General features: G+C 40.7%; 1 protein-coding gene across 2 annotated transcripts; it reads right to left on the reverse strand.

The window, feature by feature from the left end:
• Positions 1-965: 965 nt before the first annotated feature.
• Positions 966-20,787, reverse strand: dgcr6 (DiGeorge syndrome critical region gene 6). 2 transcript variants are annotated; one of them, XM_069932675.1, is made up of 7 exons: positions 20,701-20,787; positions 18,695-18,855; positions 9,153-9,176; positions 5,824-5,984; positions 4,537-4,637; positions 3,559-3,699; positions 966-1,958 (listed from the first exon to the last, which is right to left on the reverse strand). In XM_069932675.1, the coding sequence occupies exons 2-7, from the start codon at positions 18,802-18,804 to the stop codon at positions 1,881-1,883; spliced, it is 615 nt and encodes a 204-aa protein (XP_069788776.1). In that variant the 5' UTR covers positions 18,805-18,855; positions 20,701-20,787; the 3' UTR covers positions 966-1,880. The 2 variants fall into 2 exon arrangements, with proteins under 2 accessions (XP_069788776.1, XP_069788777.1); XM_069932676.1 differs by lacking the exon at positions 9,153-9,176.
• Positions 20,788-22,650: the final 1,863 nt, after the last annotated feature.

Below are 22,650 nucleotides of genomic sequence, written 5' to 3' on the forward strand. Positions count from 1 at the left end.
GTTTTCCGCATTTCTGATAAAGGGCTCAGGGCCAAAACATTGGTTGTCTTTTATTTTCTATGGATGCTGTGCAACCTGCTTAGTTTTTTCTGAACTTGTGTATTCCACTCGATCTCATCGTCTGCACATTTTCTTATAAGACACAAAAAAATTGTTTAAAAGGAACTAAAAACACCACATGAAAGATTATGTGCTTGAAACTCAACCCACTCTCTCAGGTGAGTTTGCAAGTCAATTGATGCAAAGGCACTAAAAGGATGGGCAAAAAATCCTAGACTGGTTTGCAATGACTCTCATGGGGCTAGCATGAAAAAAAAAAGTTGATTAAAAAACACAAATGACTGAAATATCTATCCAAAACATCTGATTTTTCACTATTTTGTGCAAAGGGTAGAAATTCTCATCTTCCACTCCATGGAAATGCACCTCAAATGTAATCAAATTCAAACACAAAATAAATGGGGATTTAACCCATTACAAATCTTGTTATTTTCTGATGACATTTCACCACCAGTTTTAAGGGGAAAACACAAGATAACCAGTTTAATGGTGCTAATTCTTAGGTACTTAAAAAAATATATCATCTTCGGATCACCTGACAATCCTTGACTAAGGAGCAAGTCCTATCAAGATACAATCTCACCAGAGCACATTAAAAAAAAAGCTACTGCAGATATTCCAATCAATGTTTAAGACAACCTGTTATCAGGTTCTCAAAATAAGAGAAATGTCACCTTAAAATATCAAGTTGAGATACTGAATACTAAAGATAATTGGACACCAAGTTACATTCATGGAACTTTTAAACTCTAAAAATAACTAATGGCTTCTGGTCTCAGCCATTTTGTGATGTCTCATGATTCTATTTGGTTCAGCTGTACATTTCAGTTATCCAATTAAAGAAAGCAGGGCTACGAGTGTGTTTACAAGACCAGAATTTGATTGACACCAAAACACAACATTGATAGAATTCTAAGAATTTTATTCAGCAATGTGAAAAGTAAATTACTGAGTTATTTAAAGAACCACATGCAGATGTAGAGCACACCAAATGCAATAAATAACACTGATTTGTTAAGGCAATTTCAGAACCAAACCAAGGAAAAATTTTGGCAGCTCAATGAGTGATTCTGGTAAGATAGCCAAACCTCTGGCTTTCCTGTTGGTGATTTGAACTTATCTTCTTGTACGAGTTATTTTCTAGCTTTGTACTAACTGAATATACTTAGGCAAAACATTTCAGATATTTGGATGCCAGGTTCAGTACCCAAGTACATTTAACTTTTAAAAAAAAACAATGATTATACACAATTTTGCAATGAATCACAATTTTTAGCATCAGTTATAGTCTGAAAAACTAATTACAACTTTCCCTCATCAGTACTTCATTGATTTAAATTTGTTCCACTTACCTTAAGATTAAAGGAAAACTGGACATTTATTTATTGATCCTTTCAAAGATCTTGGTCAATTTGGACAAAATAGACTAGACCAGACTGAAAGGTCAGGTGCAAGTTGTGCCATGAGAAAACAATGCATTCGCAAAGTGGTACAATGCATGTTAAACATCCCATATATAAAAAGCAACAGTGAACACACAAAAGGATGAAATAAAACACTGATGTGGGCATTATTTAAACCACAATCAGCTTTCATGGTTTATATTAAATACCTTGACATGACATTTAATACTGGAGACATACAAAAACCTTGTGAATTAACCAAACAGGATTCATCTAAGTACATACTGGGCAAATTAGCATTGTTCAGTGGATAACAAAGGCTTTGGCTCTGGCGCCATTTCCAATGACTGCTGGAAATTTTGTGATGAAACTAGTCTTCCTCCACTGTACTTTTTCCAAACTGGACCCAATCCTGGATCAGCAGATCCCCAACTCAGATACTTTCTGTTGCATTTTTAAGATCAGTTCCAGCAAATTCATCTGTAACGTCAGCTCCTGCACAATGAAGAGTAACAAAACTGGTTAAATCATGAATAAAAGTTTTCCTAAGCTTTAAATACATATCAAGGTTATAATTTTTTTGTCCATAATTCTGTATCTTATAATCCTATCATCTAAAACATCGCCTATACTATAAAAAAAAATCTACCCAAGGAACTCAACTGGTCAAACATCATCAATAGGGAAGAAAGGAATCGTAAATGTTTTGAGCCAACTCCCTTCATCAAGGTTGTATTTTTTTGATAGTTTTTTGCTAAAGATCCCAGCATTTATAGGTTCTTGTGTCTCCTATCCTTACCCGTATTGATTCCTGACATGCTACCATTCAACTATTGACCAGAGCAAGCTTGTCATATCAGCCTATTGTTGGCAGGCTACTTGATTTTGCATCGTAGCTGATTCCAGATCCTCAGGATACTCATTTGCACTTCCAGGATAGGCTGCTGAATGGCAAGAATAAGCTTTTAATCCTTTCCCTAACTCAGGTGCAATCCACCAATTATGGTCAGAAATGACACAATTTATCAGAGATTGTCACAAGGCACACAAATGCATTTGTTATTCATTAATGATTTTTCACAAAGCCTTGCAAGTATAACTGGCCTTAGTTAAGACCTGCAAGGAGCTAGAATGCACATCTTGTAATTTGCTGAGTGCACTTTCTAAGCTTCAGCTCGAATCTGCCAAGGCAAAATATTGAAAACATCATGAAACTAAAATAAAATCAGGGTATAATAGAAATGCTCAGCTGGTTAACCAACATTTTTTTTTTATTTTTTAAATTTTTTATTTTTCACACCATAAAACACGTTAGCCATGATATACACTTTTTCATTTTCACACATATACAGTGACTTTTTCTCCCCCCCCCCTCCCTCCTCCCAAGCCACCCCCCCCACCCCCCCCTCTCATCCATTTTAGGTATACAATCTAAGTTGCATTAAGTCAGTCAGACAATGTTGTCATTCAACAAAAATACACCAGAAATTCTACTGAGTCCATTCTTTTCTTTTCTTCTCCTTCCATCAACTTAGGTAATGTTTGTTCCCGGTAGGTTTTCGCTATTGTATTTAATGTAAGGCTCCCATACTTGTTCGAATATTTCAATATTATTTCTTAAACTATATGTTATTTTTTCTAATGGAATACATTTATTCATTTCTATATACCATTGTTGTATTTTCAAATTATCTTCCAATTTCCAGGTTGACATAATACATTTTTTTGCTACGGCTAGGGCTATCTTAACAAATCTTTTTTGTGCATCTGTTAACCAACATTTTTGAAGAGGAAGTGTTCACATCTCTTTAAAGACTTCTTGTCAGAACTGGAGAAAGGTTACTGATTAGTCTGGATTTCTTTGTCTACTAAATGCAGCCCATCTGTTGAGTATTTTTTTTAAAAGAAATTATATCTGCATATTTGAGTTAGCGTAACAAGAGCTTGTGACTGAAGCATTCACAAATTTAAAAGTTTAATGGTAAATGCATCTCGTTTATTTTCTGAAATGTAATCAACAATGAACTAGCTGAAAGAAAAGCAACTCTTTAAGACAGATAAATATTAATACTCGAGACAATTTTTAAAGATTTACCTGAGGATTTGTAGTAATATAAAATCCTGGAACACCAGCCTTCTCCAGAGTGTTCTGTTGATCAATCACTTTCTGATCCAGTTCTAAGACAATTTTCTCATCCATCATCCTTTGTTCTTCTTTAATTCTTTGCTCTAGAGCCTAGAAAACAGTGATCAATGAAAGAGAAGAAGAAAGAAAACAAAGATTTGTTTTAAAAGGACTCAAAACATAGTTTAATCATCCCTTACTCTACTATAATTTCATTTCAGCAATCGGAAGAATGATACTCATGAGCCACAATTAACATTGACTCCCTCCATTGCTGATGTACCTCATCATGCACTGCAGTAACACATCAGCCTTTGCTAAACAGGATCTCAAATCCCTTGCCATGTGCATCTAGCAGCACATCCAGAATAAGGACCTCCACAAATTGCATACTTCCCTTCCAAGTTGCACAGACCAGAAATGTAAATGTATTGGTGCTCTTCCCTCAGTCAATACCTTTCAACCCAATAGTTTTTTGCAGCACCTGTGCCACACATATTTGAACGGTTCTAGGCAGCAGGTCTGCATCCCAGTCTCTGGGGCTATTATAGAAAGGTATTGACTACGTAATTTGCTAGATGTTCAATGGTATTAGTTTCCAACCTATCACTGTTAGGAGGTGACCACTTGAAAACTCAAATTATAATCAGCTATGTATTGGGCAACCTGAATATTTCCAATAAAGGATAAATATTCAGAAATTAAAATTCGATTTGAAATAAAAATGAAAAGAAAAATAATTATGGCATTTACCTTTGTCATTTATATTTAAGGACAGGAATGCTTTGTGATAGGAACAGATATCTCAATACTTTTATTAGTCTGCACTTTCTGTATATTATATTAAAATTACCAACACAATAGTCGACAAAGTTCACATGCAGACTTGAAAATAAATCAAGATAATCCCTGAACTGTGCCAAAATCGGATGATCAGAATAGACGTACCTCCAGCTCTCTTTGCTGTGTAGTACGGAGCACTGTTAGATTGTGAATCTTACAGCCTTGCAGGGCTTCCTTGTGTTTTCTTAGCAGCTCCTGTTTAAGAGCTAAAAATCAAGAAAAAGTGTGCAATATATTTTTCCAATAAGTTATTTTATCAGAATATTGCAATAAAGTTCACATTTAATTTTTTTTTAAATTTAGACATTCAGCACGGTAACAGGCCCTTTTGGCCAATGAGCCCATGGTGTCCAATTACACCCAACTGACCTACATCCCCTAGTACCATTTTTAAGGGTGGGAGGAAACTTGACTCCCCCAGGAGAAACACATGCAGACACAGGGAGAATATATAAACTCTACAGAGAGCGCAGGATTCATACCCTAGTCCCAGCATTGCACTAACCGTGATTTCTAAGTGTTGATTTCTAAGTCAACATTTGAAATAAAGTCGTTCTCATAAATTATGTAGAACTAACACTGTATCATAACCATTTTAGTGTTACATTGGATTCTTGGATCAACTAATGTCTCTTTGTAGCACATCAGGTTATGGTCTGATAGTACATCTTTATGGATTTCAGAATGCTTTAGTGCATTAAGGGCAACATTTAAATGCAAGTTGGTTTAAACCTGCAGTAAGGCCACTGAACCCACATTGAGGAAATAAGGCAATGGCTCCAGGAACATTCATTTGATGGAATAAAGACTTGCTCCCTTCATGATGGGATATGGCTGACTGTTGTTATTAGCATATGAAATGGATTCAGCCAAGCGAAACAAACAGTAAGTATCCATATTCCTGAATATGAAGGGATCATACTCTGACAGAATGCAGGCCCTTGCCTGTCTTGACTTGTCTCAGAGCATCTTTTGATGCAGTGGCAGATTGAAGCTAGATGAACTTTCACAACACAATACATTTGAGTATTCATTTCATGATTGCCTGAGGAAGTGGATGATTCAAATAGCTTGCTAAGTTTACCACCCAAAGAGAAACTCGACAGAACCAGTAAAATTTCATGCTCTATTATGAAGGTCAGCTGATCTGAAATATTAACCATTATTCTCTCCACAAGTGCTCCATTTTCTTATTTTATGTCAGATGTTCAGGATCTGCAACATTTTCTATTCTTGGAGAATCTTGATCATTCGTGTTTGAAGCAAACTGACAAACTAGTATTCAGCCAAGTGTCAGTCTCGCTAAAGGTAACTGAGGCTTTTGTGCTATTGGCTTATTCTGTTTCACCGTTTAAACTGTTCAAGTTCTGTTCTCAATCACAGTATTCCTACCTCTGTGCTCACTGTGCAGTTTCAGGCGCTGGTTGTAGAGATTTTTCTCAGTCAAATGTTGAATCTCAAGCAAACCCTGCACAATCTCAAAGACAGTGCCATCAATCAAAGCCAAGGCCAGGTTACTCAGTGTGTCATAGGACAAACGTTGTTGGCATGAGCTTTTAAAATAAAAGACAGGCATTAATCAAAAGTTAATCTCATCATTCAGGATCTATGGTTAGAATAATAAAAGGTCTTTCAACACAGCTGGTTATAGAAAGGAAAGCAGAAGGTTCTGTAAATTGCTTAATGAGAAAAAGGAGATGATTATATGGCTGAACTGAGAGCCATACAAGCCAATACAACATGGAAAATTACAGTATGGCAATCTATTTGAATGAATATGCCCAATTCAGTCAAAATGACAGCTTTTTAAAATTATTATCCTCTCCCAGCTTGCAAAATGACAATTTCATGGTAGTTATGCTTCTTCCATTCCAAACAGGTGACAAAGGTTTAAACTTTCTTTTTAGGCAGCGAGATTAGATTTTATGTCATTGATTAGCAGAAAAATAATCCTCAATTCCCCTTTACTGCTTGTCTCAAACCTGAATCTCCCAGTTATTGACCTATTAACTGAGGAAAACAGAATGCTTTTGTTTAACCCTGACTCAGCCTTTCTTATTCTGATATAGCCTGATTAAATTGTCCATCATTTTAGCAATACAAATCAAAATCTAAAAATTAAACACAATGCTTCTCTCTTTTCTCTTGCTCTCTGGCCTCAGAAATACTCAGCTGAAATCTATCAAGTTTCTCTCTGAAAAGTTACCATTTTGTGCTCATCTCTCTCTTCTAGACATATGTAAAATGCCTTTTTTTCCTATAAAGAATAAAAAGGCTACTCCTAATTTAAAATTTATTTTTGTCATCCATTTGCAAGAGGTGCATCCAGCTGCAGCTTCTGGAAGACTGCATGAAGGAAGTGGATGAATTTGGGATCATTCGAGAGGCAATTAGAGAGAGGAGCTTCAGGGAGACAGTCACCCCTAAAGGGCAGGTGACAGGTAACTAGGTGTCTGTTAGGAGAGGGAAGGGGAAGAGGCAGAGCACTCCTGTGGCTGTTTCCCTCAGCAACAAGTATAGTCTTGGATACTGTTGTGGGGGGGGGGGGGGGAAGAGAAGGGGGTCAATCTACCAGGGAGAAGTCATGGTGGTTACGTCTCTGGCACAGACTGGCCCCTTGGCTCAGAAGGGAGGGGGGAGAAGAGGAGAGCTATGGTAATTGGGGACTCATTGGTTAGGAGAGCAGATAGGAGGTCTGGTGAATGAGATCGAGGCTTCCAGATGGCATGTTGCCTCCCAGGTGCTAGGGTCAGGGATGTCTCTAATCGAGTTTATAACATGCTGGAGGAGGGTGAGCGTCTTGATGTCGTTGGCCACGTGAGATAAATTACATATATAGGAGTAGGGATGAGGTCCTGAAGAGAGAATATAGGGAGTTAGGAAAGTTAAAAAGCGGGTGGTAATCTCGGGATTGCTACCTGTGCCATGCGCTAGAGAGGGTAGAAACAGGAAGTTGTGGCAGATGAATGAGTGGGTAAAGAGTTGGTGCAGGGGACAGGGGATGAGATTTCTGGATCATTGGGATTTCTTAAGGGGAAGGTCTGACCTGTACAAAAAGGACAGATTGCACCTAAACTGGAGAGGGATCACTATCCCTCCAGGTTTGCTGGAGCTGTTGGGGGAGGGCTTAAACTAGTTTGGTGGGGGAGGGGAGGTGGGAATCAGAATGCGAGTTCAGAGGTTAGGGTAGAAGGACAAAAGAATGATGCTAGGAGTTGGTGAGGAAGGACAGGCAGGGGTCAAAACATAGATGTTGCCAGTTAGAAAGGTTGAAATATGTCTATTTCAATGCTAGGCGTGTTAGGAATAAAGGAGTTGAACTTGGAGCATGGATCAGTACGTGGAACTACGATGTCATGGCTGGAGGAAGGGCAAGATTGGCTGATACTGGGGTTTAGGTGTTTTAAAAGGAATAGGTAGAAAAGGGGGTGGAGGGGAAAGAGTATCAGGGTTAGTATCATGGCTATAGAAAGAGGGGGACGCTGCAGAGGGAGTGTCCACTGAGTCAGTGTAGTGGAAGTCAGAAATAGGAAGAGATCCATCATTGTGCTGGGAGTGGTCTATAGCCCCCCAAATAGCTCTCGGGACACTGACGAGGAGATAAGCAGGCAGATTTTGGAATGGTGCAGGAAAAACCAGCTTGTAGTTACAGGTGATTTCAACTTCCCTAATATTGACAGGCACCTCCTGATTGCAAGAGGTATAGATGGGGCTGAATTTGTCAGGTGTATTCAAGGACACATATGTGGACTGGCCAACAAGAGGAGATGCCATACTGGATCTGGTTCTAGGTAATGAATCTGGTCAGGTGGTGGACCTCTCTGTGGGGTAGGATTTTGGTGAGTGACCACAACTCCCTTAGTTTCAGCATAGCTATGGAAAAGGATAAAAAGACAAAATGGGAAAGTGCTTAACTGGGGAAGGGCTAATTATGAAGGGATGAGGCAGGACCTACCAAGAGTAAATTGGAAACAGATGTTTAAGGGTGAAAGCACAGAAGTAATGTGGAGAAAGTTTAGGGACCACTTGTGCAGGGTTCAAGATAGGTTTGTCCCACTGGGACATGGAAAAGGTGGTAGGAAAAGGGAACCATGGCTGAAAAACAGGTCAAGCAATTAGTCGAGGAAGAAGGAAGCCTATGCTAGATATAGGAATCAGGAAAGAGGAAGGATTCATGAGAAATATATGGTAGTCAGGAAGGAGCTTAAGAAAGGACAAGAGAGCTCGAAGGGGGCATGAGAGGCCTTGGCATGTAGGATTAAGGAGAATCCCAAGGCGTTCATACCTATGTGAAGAACAGAAGGATGAGGAGAATGAACGTGGGGCCACTAAAGGAAGCAACATGTGCCTGGAGGCAGAGGAGGTTCTCATTTTTTTTGAATAATTTATTTATAATAAACACATACAGTTTTCATATATCAAAATAGTATACAAAGAAAATGATTAATACATGTTGAATTTATATATAGAGTGAATAAAGAAAACACCATCCCACCCCCCTCCCCAAAACCCTCCTACCTATCCAAAAAAAACTAAAACTACAAAATACATATTAAAAACACCAATATACTAAAAGAATAAGAATACATATTGATTTGGGATTACTCTTGGAAACACTCAAAGATCTCTCATAAAAACATTACCACAAAAAGATAATTCATTAAGGGAAGACTTCATGAAACCAGAGAAATCAAAGGAATTATTTATAAATTTAAACCTACTATTTGAGCATACAGGCTCCAAATCTGTAAAAAAAAATAGAATATTTACCTCTCAGATTATACGGAATACAACTTTGAATTTCTACAAGCCATCTTCCTAATGTTGTATTTCCAAGTAATGGCAATGCATTTTCTCACTATTACCAGAGCTAATTTAGCAAATTTTAATTGAGAATCTGATAAATCTAGTTTAGGAATTATATTTCTAAAATTACCCAACAAAAATAATTCAGGATTTAACAGAAAAACACCAGTTACTTGTTGCAAAAAGTTACTAATAGAAATCCAAAATGGTTTAACTTTTGTACAAGACCAAGTTGAATGTAAAAATGTTCCAATCTTATTATTACACCTGAAACACTGATCTGAAATATATGATTTCCATTTATTCAATTTTTGAGGTGCAAAATATAGTTGATGTAAAAAAATTATATTGAAACAACCTATAACTTATTTATTGCATTAATTATATCTTTACACAAATTTTGCCATGTCTGTTGATCTATCAATGGGGAGGTCCTAAATTAATACTTTGCCTCAGTATTCACAAGAGAAAAGGACCTTGATCACGGTGAGGTTGAAATTGAACAGGCCTGTGTGCTGGACAATGTGGAGATTAAGGAAGAGGAAGTGTTGGATCTTCTTAAAAACTTCAATATTAATGTCCCCAGGGCTAGTTATGATATACCCCAGGTTGCTGTGAGAAGTGAGAATCCTCTTTGGGTACAAGAGGTGCCAGAGAATTGGAGAATGGCAATGTAGTCCACTTGTTTAAAAAAGATAATAGGGAGAATCCTGGGAATTATAGACTGGGAGTGTTACATCAGTGATGTACAAACTATTGGAGAGGATCTATGATCATTTGGAGAAGTATAGTCTACTCAAGGATAGTCAGCATGGCTTTATGAAGGGAAGATTATGCCTCACTAGCCTAATTGAGATTTTTGAGGAGGTAACAGAAGAAATTGATGAGGGCAAGGTGGTAGATGTGGTCTACATGGATTTTAGCAAGGCATTTGACAAGGTCCCCCACAAGAGACTTATTCAGAAAGTCATGAGGGATGCAGTTGGGCAGAAAAATGGCAGATGGAGTTCAATCCAGATAAATGTGAGGTAAAGCATTTTGGAAAAACAAACCAGAAAGCTGAGTACAGGGTTAACCGTCGGTTACTTAAGAATGTGGATAAACAGAGGGACCTTGGTATTCAAATCCATACATCCCTCAAGGTCACTGCACAGGTTGACTGGATGGTTAAGAAGGCCTATAGGATGCTGAGATTCATTAATAGGGGGATTGAGTTCAGGAGTAGATAGGTCATGTTGCATCTCTACAAATTTCTGGTAAGACTACATTTGGAATATTGTGTTCAGTTCTGGTCACCTCATTATAGGAAAGATGTGGAAGCTATGGAGAGGGTGCAGAGGAGATGTACAAGGATGTTGCATGGATTGGAAAACAAGTCTTATGAGGCAAGGTTAGCAGAGTTGGGACTTTTCTATTTGGAGTATAGGAGGATGAGAGGTCTACAATATTATGAGAAGCATAGATAGGGTGGACAGCCAGTTCCTGTATCCCAAGGCAGAAACAGCAAACACCAAGGACATGTGTACAAAGGGAGGGAAGTCTAGGGGAGACATCAGAGATTTTTGTTTTAAAAACAGAGAGTTGTGGGTGCCTGGAATGCCTTGCCTGGGATGGTGGTGGAAGCTGAAACAATAGGGGCATTTACGAGATGCTTAGACAGGCACATGGATGAAAGAAAAATAGAGGCTTACAGGGTAGGGAGGGTTTAGTACTTTTTAAAAAAAAAGAATATATGGATTGGCACAACATCAAGCGCTGAAGGGCCTGTACTATGCTGTAGTATTCTATGTTCTATATGTTCACCCATCACTCAAGGCTCTAGACTTCCTAGCAGTTTCAGAAGTACAAGCTAACACCACATGCTCCTCATCTTGGACCACTCAGGCATGGATTTCCATAGAAAACAGGCTGGGAGTCAGAGTGATCACATTCAACCTACACCAGGGGTGTCAAACTCAAATTCACGGAGGGCCAAAATTAAAAACTTGGACTAAGTCGAGGGCCGAACTAAATATTTATTGAAAATTTTCAACAACATCTGCATGTTTTCTCTTCTTTCAACATATGTAATGTTAAACTTTAGGATATAACTTTAGGAGGGTAATGTTACAGGTCAGGAGTAGGTAGCTCAAGTTCACCCTTTGCTTAACCTGAGGGAAACATATTTGGTCTCTGTGGAGATGTAGTCAGCATTCACAGGCTGTGTCCATTTTGGCCTGCATGAGGACTCAGCATTTCCTGCTCACTCCTCAGGCTCTAGGCCTCTATTCACCCTCGACCCACCATCCCTCTACCTGACCAGTCCTTTACCCAACCTCTACTCACCCCTCACTCCACTCGCTCTGCTTCTTCCCACCCCATCCTATACACGCCCCTCTACTGCCTCTCCCCTCAACCTGTTCCTCCCTCTACCCGTCTCTCACCCTCTAATCACCCTCCCCTACTCGCCCTGCCCCTCCCCTTTTACCTCTTCCCTATCCACCCCTCCTTCTACTCATCCCTCCCTCTAACTGCCCCTCGCACCACCATAACTTCCCCTGTCCATTACTCCTCACCTACACACTCTGCCCACCCCTGCTTACCCACCCACTCAGGCCCAGCGCGCTGCCGATCAGCCTTTGCGGACAGCCACCATCTCTCTCTTCACGTGCAGGGCCGAACCAGCCGTCCCTGGGGTCCGCGCAGGTGCAAGCGCTGAAGGCCGTGGCGACCGGGAGAAGTGCGCTCGTGCTGTGGAAGGGCCGTCCGGTGCCAGTCGCGCAGGGCTCGTGCTGCCCGGGGGCCGTGCGCAGCCTGACATGCCCGTCGCGCCGACAGGAAATCACAGGCGCTCGCCCATCCGCCGCCCTGCTCGACAGGTGGGAGAAGTGACTGGTTGTGCGGGGAGCCTTCCAACTGGCTTGCCGGCTGATGACATCGACAGACTTCTCGTGTTACAATTTCTCGTGTTACAATGGGGAAGGATGTGCAATGAAGGGGGAGGATGGTAGGGGTGACATTACCAAAAAACAGCATCGGCTCTCGCTGCAGGGCGGGCCACCTCTAATACATTTTTGAAATTATATTGCGGGCCAAATTTGGCCTGCGGGCCAGAGTTTGACATGTGTGACCTACACCATACAGACCACAAAGGGATTATTCCAGGCCAATAAAATTTTACTTGAAATCTATTTAAAGGAAATGTTTGTTTTCACACATTCTATTCACCAGTGCTGTTGGCGAGAACTTCCATGATAATTATTATTTCAGGAACAGATAGCTCTGTTCAAGAGCAACAATTGTTAATATGCTTATTAAATACTTAATTATGAAAATTAATTCCATCCAGTAAAATTTTGGCTCCTTAAGGGAAAGGTTGGATGGAAAGATCAAATCTTTCCCTCAGTTAATCCCTTCTGAAATTGTGATGTTTGAAACCAATCAATCTTGTTGCAGATTCCAAAAAGAATCACTTGCATCTTTCCTGGAAACAAATGCAGATTACACCACAACTTTAAATGAAAGTACACAATGGGACAACAAGGTTACATTTACAGTGCCCTCCATAATGTTTGGGACACAACTCCCTTTTTCCTTTATTTTCCTCTGTGCTCCAGTTTTAAATTTGTAATCATACAATTCACATGTAATTAAAGTGCACATTCCTGATTTTATTCAAGGTTATTTGTATATATTTTGGTTTGACATGTAGAAATTACAGCACTTTTTATACTTAATTCCCCCCATTTCAGGGCACCATAATGCTTGGGACATTTGGCTTCACGGGTGTTTGTGAGTACTCAGGTATGTTTATTTGCTTCATTGGTGCAGGTATAAGAGAGCTAGGGTTGCCTCTAAACTTTTCATCATCTTTGAAGTCTATAGTTGTCATTTTTCAACACGAGGACCAGTTATGCCAATAAAAGTCAAATAAGCCACTATGAGACAAAGAAACACTAAGACACATCGGCCAAACCTTAGTATTACCAAAATCAACAGTTTTGACTGTCATTAAGAAGAAAGGGCACACTGGTGATCTCAGTAACAGCAAAGGGACTTGTATTCCAAGGAAGACCTCCACAGCTGATGACAGAAGAATTCACATCGTAATGAAGAAAAATCCCCAAACATATGTCTGACAGATCAGAAACACTCTTAACAATCTCCAGGAGGCAGGTGTGGATCTGTCACTGACTACTGTCTGCAGAAGACTTTATGAACAGAAATACAGAAGCTACACTGCAAGATGGAAACCACCAGTTAGCCACAGAAAGGATGGCTGGATTACAAATTTGTCAAAAAGTATTTAAAAGAGCCTGCCAAATTCTAGAAAAAGGTTGTGTGCACAGATGAGACCAGAATCAACCCAATTCAGAGCAATGGCAAGAACAAAATGTGAAGGCGTAAAGGAAATCACCAAGATCGAAAGCATACCACCTTTGCCATGGTTTGGATCTTGCTGTGTAGCCTCTGTATATCTGCTCATGAAGTCTAATGCGGACAGTATTTATTGACATATCTACATCTGCCTCCTGAAGAATATTTCTGATCAGTCAGACATACGATTGGGGATTTTTCTTCAATGATGAGAATTCTTTTGTCTCAGCAGTGGAAGTCTTCCTTGGAATACCAGCCCCTTTGCGATTACTGAGATCACCAGTACGGTCTTTCTTCTTAATGATGTTCCAAACTGTTGATTTTGGTAATCCCAAGGTTTGGGTAGTCTCTTACTGGTTTATTCTTGTTTTTCAGCCTCATAATGGCTTCTTTGACTTTCATTGGCACATTTCAGGTTCTCCTGTTGAAAAATGGCAATCACAGACTCCAAAGGTCATCAAAAGCTTAGAAGCAAAGTTAGCTCTCTTGCACCAATGAAGCAATTACACATACCTGAGTAATCACAAACCCCTGTGAAGACAAATGTCCCAAACATTATGGTGCCCTGAAATGGGGGAACTATGTATAAAAAGTGCTGTAATTTCTGCATGGTCAAAATAAAATGTAATCAAATAACCTTAAATAAAATCTAGAATGTGCACTTTAATCACATTGTTTGATTCCAATATAAACTGTGAAGGACAGAGACAAATAAAGAAAAAAGTCTTTTCCCAAACATTATGGAAGGCACTGTATAAACAAAACTGGTTTATGAAATGACATCCAAGAGTTTTGTGAAATATGTCAGAATTTGATTCATACATAAGATACAGAATTTTTTAAAGTACAAATTTGATGTTCTTCTGGCAGATTTCTCACGTGAATCTTAGATTTGATGCAATACAGTAAAATCCCCATCATCTGGAATTAAATCAACTGGAAACTCAAATAACCAGCAAAAAAAAGAAAAAAAAACCGAGGAAATGAATAATAAGAAAGTAAAATAAACAAGACTGGGTGGTGGGACCCTGTGGGGGGAGCACAGACCTCGTTGGATATGCACAGATTTGCCCAGCAATACCCCTGAATTCACACCCATTCTTTTCACTATTGTTACTTGCATGGAGGGGGGTTGGGTTTGCGTGAGGAAGGTGTGCCAAGGGCCTGTCAGGGACATTTGTGTGGAGACGAGTCAGACTGTTAGCGCAAGGAAGGTGCATCAAGGGTCTGACCGGGACATTTGCGTGGAGGAGTCAAATTACCTGCGTGAACATGGGTGGAAACATTCAGCCAGTGGAGCGCCCCGGTTGCGTCCCAGCTGCAGCAATAAAGTTGTGTTAGATTAAAATGGCGGGGGTCAGGATGAAGAGCAGGTTGATGCAACTCGCTGTTGGGATGACTGTTCCAAATTGTCTCAAGTCAAATCAACTTTATTCATCGTTCATACCATGCTCGCATGGTGGGACAAGATAGTGTTTCTCCAGGACCACAGAGCATATTTACATAGATAACTTATTTCCACAAGTTAGAAAAACAGTTAACACATTAAAATATTAAGGTACTAAGATGTATAGACTGAAAGTCCACAGTATACTATCCACCTCTATACTGGGAGTTCAGAAGCACAATGGCTTGGGGGATGGGAAAAAACTGTTTCCCACTCTGGACGCAAGTGCCCGAGTGCTACAGGACCTCCTGCCAGATGGCAGAAGAGAGAACAGTTTACATTCAGGATGTGTGGAGTCTTTCACAATGTTTACTGCTTTCTCCCTGCATCGAGTGTAGTCGGTGTCCTTCATGCTAGGAAGAGGTTCTCCAATAGACCTTTCTGCTGACTTCACTATCCTCTGCAGGGTCTTGCAGTCCGAGGTGATGTAGCTTCCCAACCAAGTGGTGATACAGTTGCACAGGATGGTCTTAATACATCCTATGTGGAATGAAGTGAGGATGGAGGGAGAGAGATGGACTTATCCCAGGAAGTAGAGGTGCTCCTTGGCTTTCTTGGCTCTGGAGTTGGTGTTAAGGGAGCAGGAGAGATTTTCTGACAGGTGCACTCTGAGGAACTTGATACTCTTGACGACCTCAACGGTAGTGCCATCAATGGTCAGGGGATCGTGATCACGCTGGGCCCTCCTGAAGTCGACAACCATCTCTTTTGTTTTATTACGTTCAGATACAGGTTGTTAGCTCTACACCAGTTTGTTAGTGTCTGCACTTCATCTCTGCATGCTGCTTCCTTATTCTTGTTGATAAGGCCCATCACTGTTGTGATGTCAGCAAACTTGATGATGTGGTTCGAGCTGTATTTGGCTGTACAGTCACGGGTCACAGCATTGGACTGGGCATGCAGCCCTGGGGGGCCTCCGCGCTCAGTGTGATGATCTGGGTGCTATTTCCGATCAGGACCATCTAAGGTCAGGAAGTTGAGAATCTAATTGCAGAGTTTAGATCCAGCAGGCCCAACTTCCTTATCAGGTACTGAAGTACGAGCATATTAAATGCCGAATTGAAGTCAATAAATAGCATTCGAACACATGAGTCCTTTTTTCCACATGGCTGAGGGCTAGATGTAGGGCAGCAGCAATAGCATCATCCGTGCAGCAGTTGGATCTATGTACGAACTGCAGGGGGTCAGCAGGTATTTGATGTGCCCCATGACGAGCCTCTCAAAGCACTTCATGACGATGGATGTGAGTGTTATAGGGCAGTGATCGTTGAGGCAGGACACAGACAACTTCTTTGGTACAGGGATAATGGTGGCGGCTTTGAAGCACATTGGGACCACAGCACTTCTCAGGTAGACATTAAAGATGTCAGTGAGAACATCTGCTAGCAGAGCAGCACAACCCCTGAGCACTCTGCTGAGAATGTTATCTGGTCCAGCAGCTTTCCTTAGGTTGACTTTGTCTAGTTCTCTCTTAACATCAACCACTGTAAGACACAGCACCTGATCATTTGGAGGAGGGGTGGTCTTCTCCACTGCCATATCATTTTTCACCTCAAACCGCGCGTCGAAGTTGTTCAGTTCATCTGGGAGGGAGGCATCACCAGCACATGCAGATGTAGTAGTCTTGTGGTTAGTGATATCTTGGATCCACTTCCGTGTGCATCATGTGTCCTTGCTGTCCAGAAAGTGAGTATGAATGTGCTGAGCCTGCATATGCTTACCCTCCCTGATGGCCTTAGACAGCTTGGCTCTTGCAATCCCTAGGGCTCCCTCGTCGCCCACTCTGAAGGCCACGTCTCGGTTCCTGAGCAGCACCCACATTTCTGTAGTCATCCATGGCTTCTGTTTAGAGTGAATAGTGATGGACTTGGGCACAGTGACATCATCGGTACACTTACTAATTTGGCTGGCCACTGTTGCTGTATGCTCGTCCAGATTTATGCAATCACCAACTGTTGCTGCTTCCTTGAACATGTGCCAGCCAGTGAGCTCAAAGCAGTCTTGAAGTGCATGAATGGCCCCCCGCTGGCCAGGTTTTAACTTGCTTTAGGACTGGAGGGGGTCAGCAAGTGATTGATGTACTCCATGACAAGGAGGGGGGAACTAGTGGAGTTGTTCAAGTGAACCACCGTGGACTCGAAGGGCCGATATGCCCTGTTTCCGCGCTGTACACTGTTAAAATGGTCTAGCATCTATCAAGCGGTCTGTATGCTGGGATTAGTATTACAGAGATGTGGTCTGAGTATCTGAGGTGGGGTCAGGGCTCCATTCGATATGCATTGAAGATGTTCATATAAATGAGGTCCAACCTGTTTGCCTTCTCATAGCAAAGTCATCATACTGGTGGAATCTGAGTAGCCCTGACTGGAGGTTTGCCGGTTGAAATTCCCAGCGATGATGATCAGTCCATCAGGGTATGTGGTCTACAGTTCGTTTATCGCCTCATACAATTCCCAGATCGCTTGGGTGGTGGGGTAGGGTGGGGATGTACACAACTGCTATGAGGACTGTGGTGAATTCCCGTGGTAGATAAAATGGTCTGCACCTGACAGTCACAAATACCACCAGCGTTGAGCAGTGACTGGAGACTCGTACCAAATCCTTACACCATTGCATGTTGATGTAAATGAACAGGCCACCACCACAGGCTTTTCCACTCTGAGCAGCATCTCTGCCAGCCCAAAATAAGGTGAGCCCATCGAGATGAACCATGTCACTGAGCCATGTTTCAAGTAGTCCTTGTACTCCCACTGCTCCGACTTCTGGAGTCAGATGTTGTCAATTTTATTCACCAGGGACCAGGCGTTGGTGATCAGGATTGATGGGAGAGCCAGGCAGCAAGGGTTTGTTCACAGCCTAGCACAGACCGCTGCTCGCTTACTGCGCTTTCTCCACCTCACGCACCATTTCCTTCTCCTCTGCAATCCCACAGCAGCCTATGGTCGTGTAGCACAGCCCGGAGGTGAGTTGCTGCATTTCTAACTAACTTTAAGTTTTTTTTAAACTGTAGCAACAGGTAGTCATGACTTAATAAACTTAAAATTATATAACTCTACAACACTTTAACTGAACTATTTAACTGTCATTAAAAAAAAAGTAAAACTACTGGTGTCCTGGAGAGGCCGCTGCATCCGACGTTGTGCCACCTCAACTGTCTCCCTATCCCTCTTTATTTTTATTTGTATTAAGAATATTAGTAAGGCTTTATCTGTAAAGTTAGGAGAGGGGGTTAATTATGACAGCGGCACAGTTAATACAATGCTATTACAGCACGAGCAACCAGGGTTCGAATTCAAATTTAGTAAGTTAAAGGAATAATTTGATTAACGTGAACTTTACATAATTAATGACTAAAATACTTTTTAAAATTACTTTACATTTTGCAGTCTTTTAAAAGGTGTATTCTTAATGAAGATGTATTAGTTAGGTATTGTAAGTGTGTCTTAGTCAACTGGAAAATATGAATTTCCAGCATCCACAAACCCTGTAGGTGCCAGATACTGGGGATTTTACTGTATTCTAAAAAGGTACACAAATTACAGAATCAGAGCTTATGCAAAATAGTTCAATACTTTAAAAAAAAACAGGTCTTCATTTTCAACATGGTGCCTAAATACTACAAAAACGGAGACTTGAAAATCATAATTCCACTACCTTGTTAAGTCTTTGACCAGACTCTGCAGTTGAGAGAGAAGGAAGTAGTGCTGTTCCTGCTGTTTAGCAAGATCTGCTGAATCTTCATATATCCCTGTGCTTTTGTTCATATTTGATTGGATGTTTCATAATACTCACTGCTTTCAAAATGAAGCCATTCCCTGAAAGGGAAATCCAGTAAGTTTAAAAGTTCACTAACAATGTAACTAGCGCACAGGACATCATCTTCAGTGATCACTGTTGACCAGATTAACTGATTAACAATGACCACCTCCATTAAAAATGCAGTCTTAAATATATAACAAAAATGAGGTGTACTTTTTGGCTCTTAATAGAATCTTACCTGCCTTCAGAGCTTTAAGTCAGTGTAATGGAATAATGCATCCACCTGCAAGCAGGAGCAGCAATATCCCAGCATTCCACAGTCAGTAGACTGATGTGGCAGTTTGTTAAGTGATAGTGAAAACTCATTAAAATTATTTTTGTCATTACTTTGCTGGCTTTGGGCCACCCCTTCCAAGGTGAGCTGTAGCAGAAGTATTAAGGGAAAGAGCACCTAAAGGTTACGCACCTAATATTAAATACTCTCCTTCATTACTGATGGGCCAATATTACATAATCTCCACACAGGAATTTTGTATCTCTGCAGCTGTTTTTCCATACAGGCACCTTACTAACACCTTTCCTAAACAGTTAGTACTGAGGTAATAAATGTCTAGCAGGGTTTGTAACTCGTATACCATTTGCAGAAACAGCTTTTCAATATTCTTTTCAATTTGCCACTTTCACTGCAAATAGTAGGATAGGAAACATTAAAAGAAAAAACATGCCTGTAAGTAGAGGAGTACAAAGAGCAAGGAACTTTGAAAACAAGAGCACAATCTCTCCTGATCAATGCACATTCATCAGAGATGAACACAGAGAAGGAACATCTGTTGATAGATTGGGCCAGCCATCTGAACTATGTACACTAATCACAGTGATTAAACCCATTCTATTTTGCCTCGATTTACATTTATAAATTTGTAACACCAGTGACCATGACACAGTGACCACAATTTAATTTTCACTTCTCCTGAAAGTAGCACACAGAGTAATACCAATGGAAAAGGAGAAACAGATTCATCATCTCGTTACACACCCTCATGAAAATTTACCTCGACAACTCCAATAAAACTGTTCGGGAGGGGGAGGGGGAATTCTTGTGTCTCAACAACATGCTTGGTTATCACTATGTGAAATTAAAACTTTAGAAGCAACTCAACCAATGATAGTGAAATTACAAGATTCCACCTCATTCACTATACTACAAATGAGGAAAGAGACACAGAAAAGACTGCAAAATCTGGATCAATAAAACAATCTGCTGGAGGAGCTCAAATGGTCCAGCAGTATGGATGGGGGGGGGGGGGGGGGGAATAGGATGGTAATATTTTTCTCTCAGTGATGCTGTTCAATCTGCTGAGTTCCTCCAGTGGGTTGTTTTTGCTATCACAGACTAGGAAATCCTGTGGTCGTAAAAGGCACTAAAAAAAAATCCAATTTATTTTCTTCCTTTAATTCCTCGTTACTGAAGCACTTTAAAATATATCACACCCACGGTTGGTCTAGAGTTGCTCAGGAGCCAAAATACAAGTGGAGAATTCATGTTCCCTGCCATCCAGTCTTCAAAACATCCCTCCCAACCCACAATGATCAAATATTTAAGTGTAAATTCAAAAAAAAAAGTTTTATGCGTTCTTCTTCCCAAGTGTAGAAAAAAACAGCAGAATTTCGTGAAAAGAGGCAATCCTAAACCAAGGTGAGATGGTAAGTGGAGGTGACAGAGAGACTCAGTATATGGATGAGCACTGAAGAGCAATCAGTGACTACAAGACCCTCTTCAAACCAGTTCACGTAAGCAGGGTCGGACTGAGGGAGAAGGAGCATAAAAACCAACTAAAATGCATTATAAAATTCTACTTAAATCCAACAAATCCAAATGAAATGTAAACACTAAGACGCACCACTTTAATCATTCACAACACACGCTACTATTGCAGCCATCTTGAGTGCGGCGTTCCACGTGACGAGATAAGGCTTCTGGTGACGTCACCCAAAGGCCGAAACCTATGGCGCCGCGGATGATTGGGCCATGTGATGTGATTGCGGATGATGTCGGCGCACGTCCGCGAGTCTGTCTGATCCGCCATCTTGTGTGTGGCGATCTCTCACCTGAGAGGCGGGGCCTGGGTGCACTGCTGAATTATCACTCCAACGTCAGGGAACTTTTGATTTGCAGGTAATGCTCGAGTTCTTGTCTATTTGCAACGTTTTCCGTTGTTAGTTAAAATGTCCTGTATCTGCCGTATTCCCCTTTGGGATTTCTGACGCACAAGATGAATGTTGGACCAAATAGTCATGAGGGAAGTTGTTGATGTTACAGATTTAGAACCCTGCATCAGGACTCAAAGGAAAGACTGCCAGTCTTCAGTAGGAAGAGGGCTGGGACTGATGTTTGCTCTCACCCCTTCCCACTTCAGTCTCAAAAAAGGGTCATGACTCAAAACATTGAATGTTAATTTCTCACTTTGGATGCTGCCTGACCTACTGAGTCTGGTCATGCAACAACTTGTGCAGATTCTTGACAATGAAATGAAGCTCAATGTACATATGGATTCAATCCCACTTCATAGATCTTAGCCAAATTTCAGGCATTGGCAAGACTTTTCTGTATATTGTTTGCTTGAGTCCATAACCTCTTGTCAATAATTATAAACAATTCATATTTTTACTTTAATTTTGCATCATGCAACACCTTTACCAATTGGCTAGCTGCTACTACTACTTTTGACCCCATCTTTTTGATATCTTACACAAGAGCAGGAGTCCATTCACCTTAACAATATTATCTCACAGAGCAACTGGCTGTCCAGCACTTGTTTATAACAAGAAGAAAGATGTTGTCGATGCTGGAATCTGGAACAACACAAAAACAATGCTGGAAAGCTTGGCAGGTTAAGGAGCATCTGTGGTGGCAACTGTTGGAAATGTACATTTCAGGTTGGAGCCTCTGCTTCAGTACTGAGAGGGAAATGGAAAGACTGTCAGGATATTAGAAGGTATGTGTTGAGGAAATCATCAGATCTCTCTGCATGATGTGACTATTCTTGACCACATATCATTCTACCTATCCAGTTTAATCATGCTGTTAACCCAAATTGGCAATAGCCAGAAAAGGCAAAAAACAAGGCTTCTACAGCAAATGTATCCCTTTTTGTTTAAAAACCTAACTGAATCATTGTACTAATTTCTTTTAATTGAATTCTGTGTTTTGGTAATAAGGACAGGACTTGCTGCGCTGGTTCACTGTTTCAGGAAAAAGGAACTTGTTTAATCATGTGTATAATTTTGAGCGGAACCAGGACTGATGCAAATGACAAAATGTGGATCAACAGGAAATCCACTAGAAAAGTTGAAGTATGAAATCCTACAAAATGACATATTACTTAAATGTTAGTCAGCCACACGAAAAGCAAAGCAGCTTAGAATTTGGAAATATCAGGAAAATGTAAAAAAAGGCAAGGGTTGTTGACATTCTGAGACTTAAGTAAAAACTGTCCACGGGCTAGAAGGATGAAGGTTACTGGGAAGTGTAGTCAAATTTGAATCGATCGTTAACATTTCCTATTGTTCCCCCATCAATCCAGCCTCCAAGAACACCAAAGTCCTAAATGCGTTGATCGAGCTTCCTAGTTGTTGTGAAATGTTGGCAAATTGAGTGATGGAGCTTGAAGTTTCCAAAGGATCTGTCAACTGAATCTGCCGAGTGAGTCTTCGCACAGGAAAAGTGAACCCTTTAATTTCAATGGATGATGCTCTATCAGTGACTCCAAAGACTAGAAGTTACCTGACTGATTGGCTTTAATTACCATAAACTGATGGCACATCTCATGCTGTTGACCCAAGACCCAAAC

The sequence above is a fragment of the Narcine bancroftii genome, chromosome 4 (genome assembly GCF_036971445.1).
Source record: "Narcine bancroftii isolate sNarBan1 chromosome 4, sNarBan1.hap1, whole genome shotgun sequence".
NCBI classification, from domain to species: domain Eukaryota; kingdom Metazoa; phylum Chordata; class Chondrichthyes; order Torpediniformes; family Narcinidae; genus Narcine; species Narcine bancroftii.

Excerpts from the sequence above, each read along its gene's own strand:
- dgcr6 (XM_069932675.1), bottom strand. The coding sequence starts at position 18,804 with ATGAACAAAAGCACAGGGATATATGAAGATTCAGCAGATCTTGCTAAA. Across the intron at positions 5,985-9,152 it reads GGAGCCTGTATGCTCAAATA|CTCATGCCAACAACGTTTGT; the intron begins GTAGGTTTAAAT and ends TTATTTTAAAAG. Across the intron at positions 1,959-3,558 it reads ATATTACTACAAATCCTCAG|GAGCTGACGTTACAGATGAA; the intron begins GTAAATCTTTAA and ends TTCATTGTGCAG.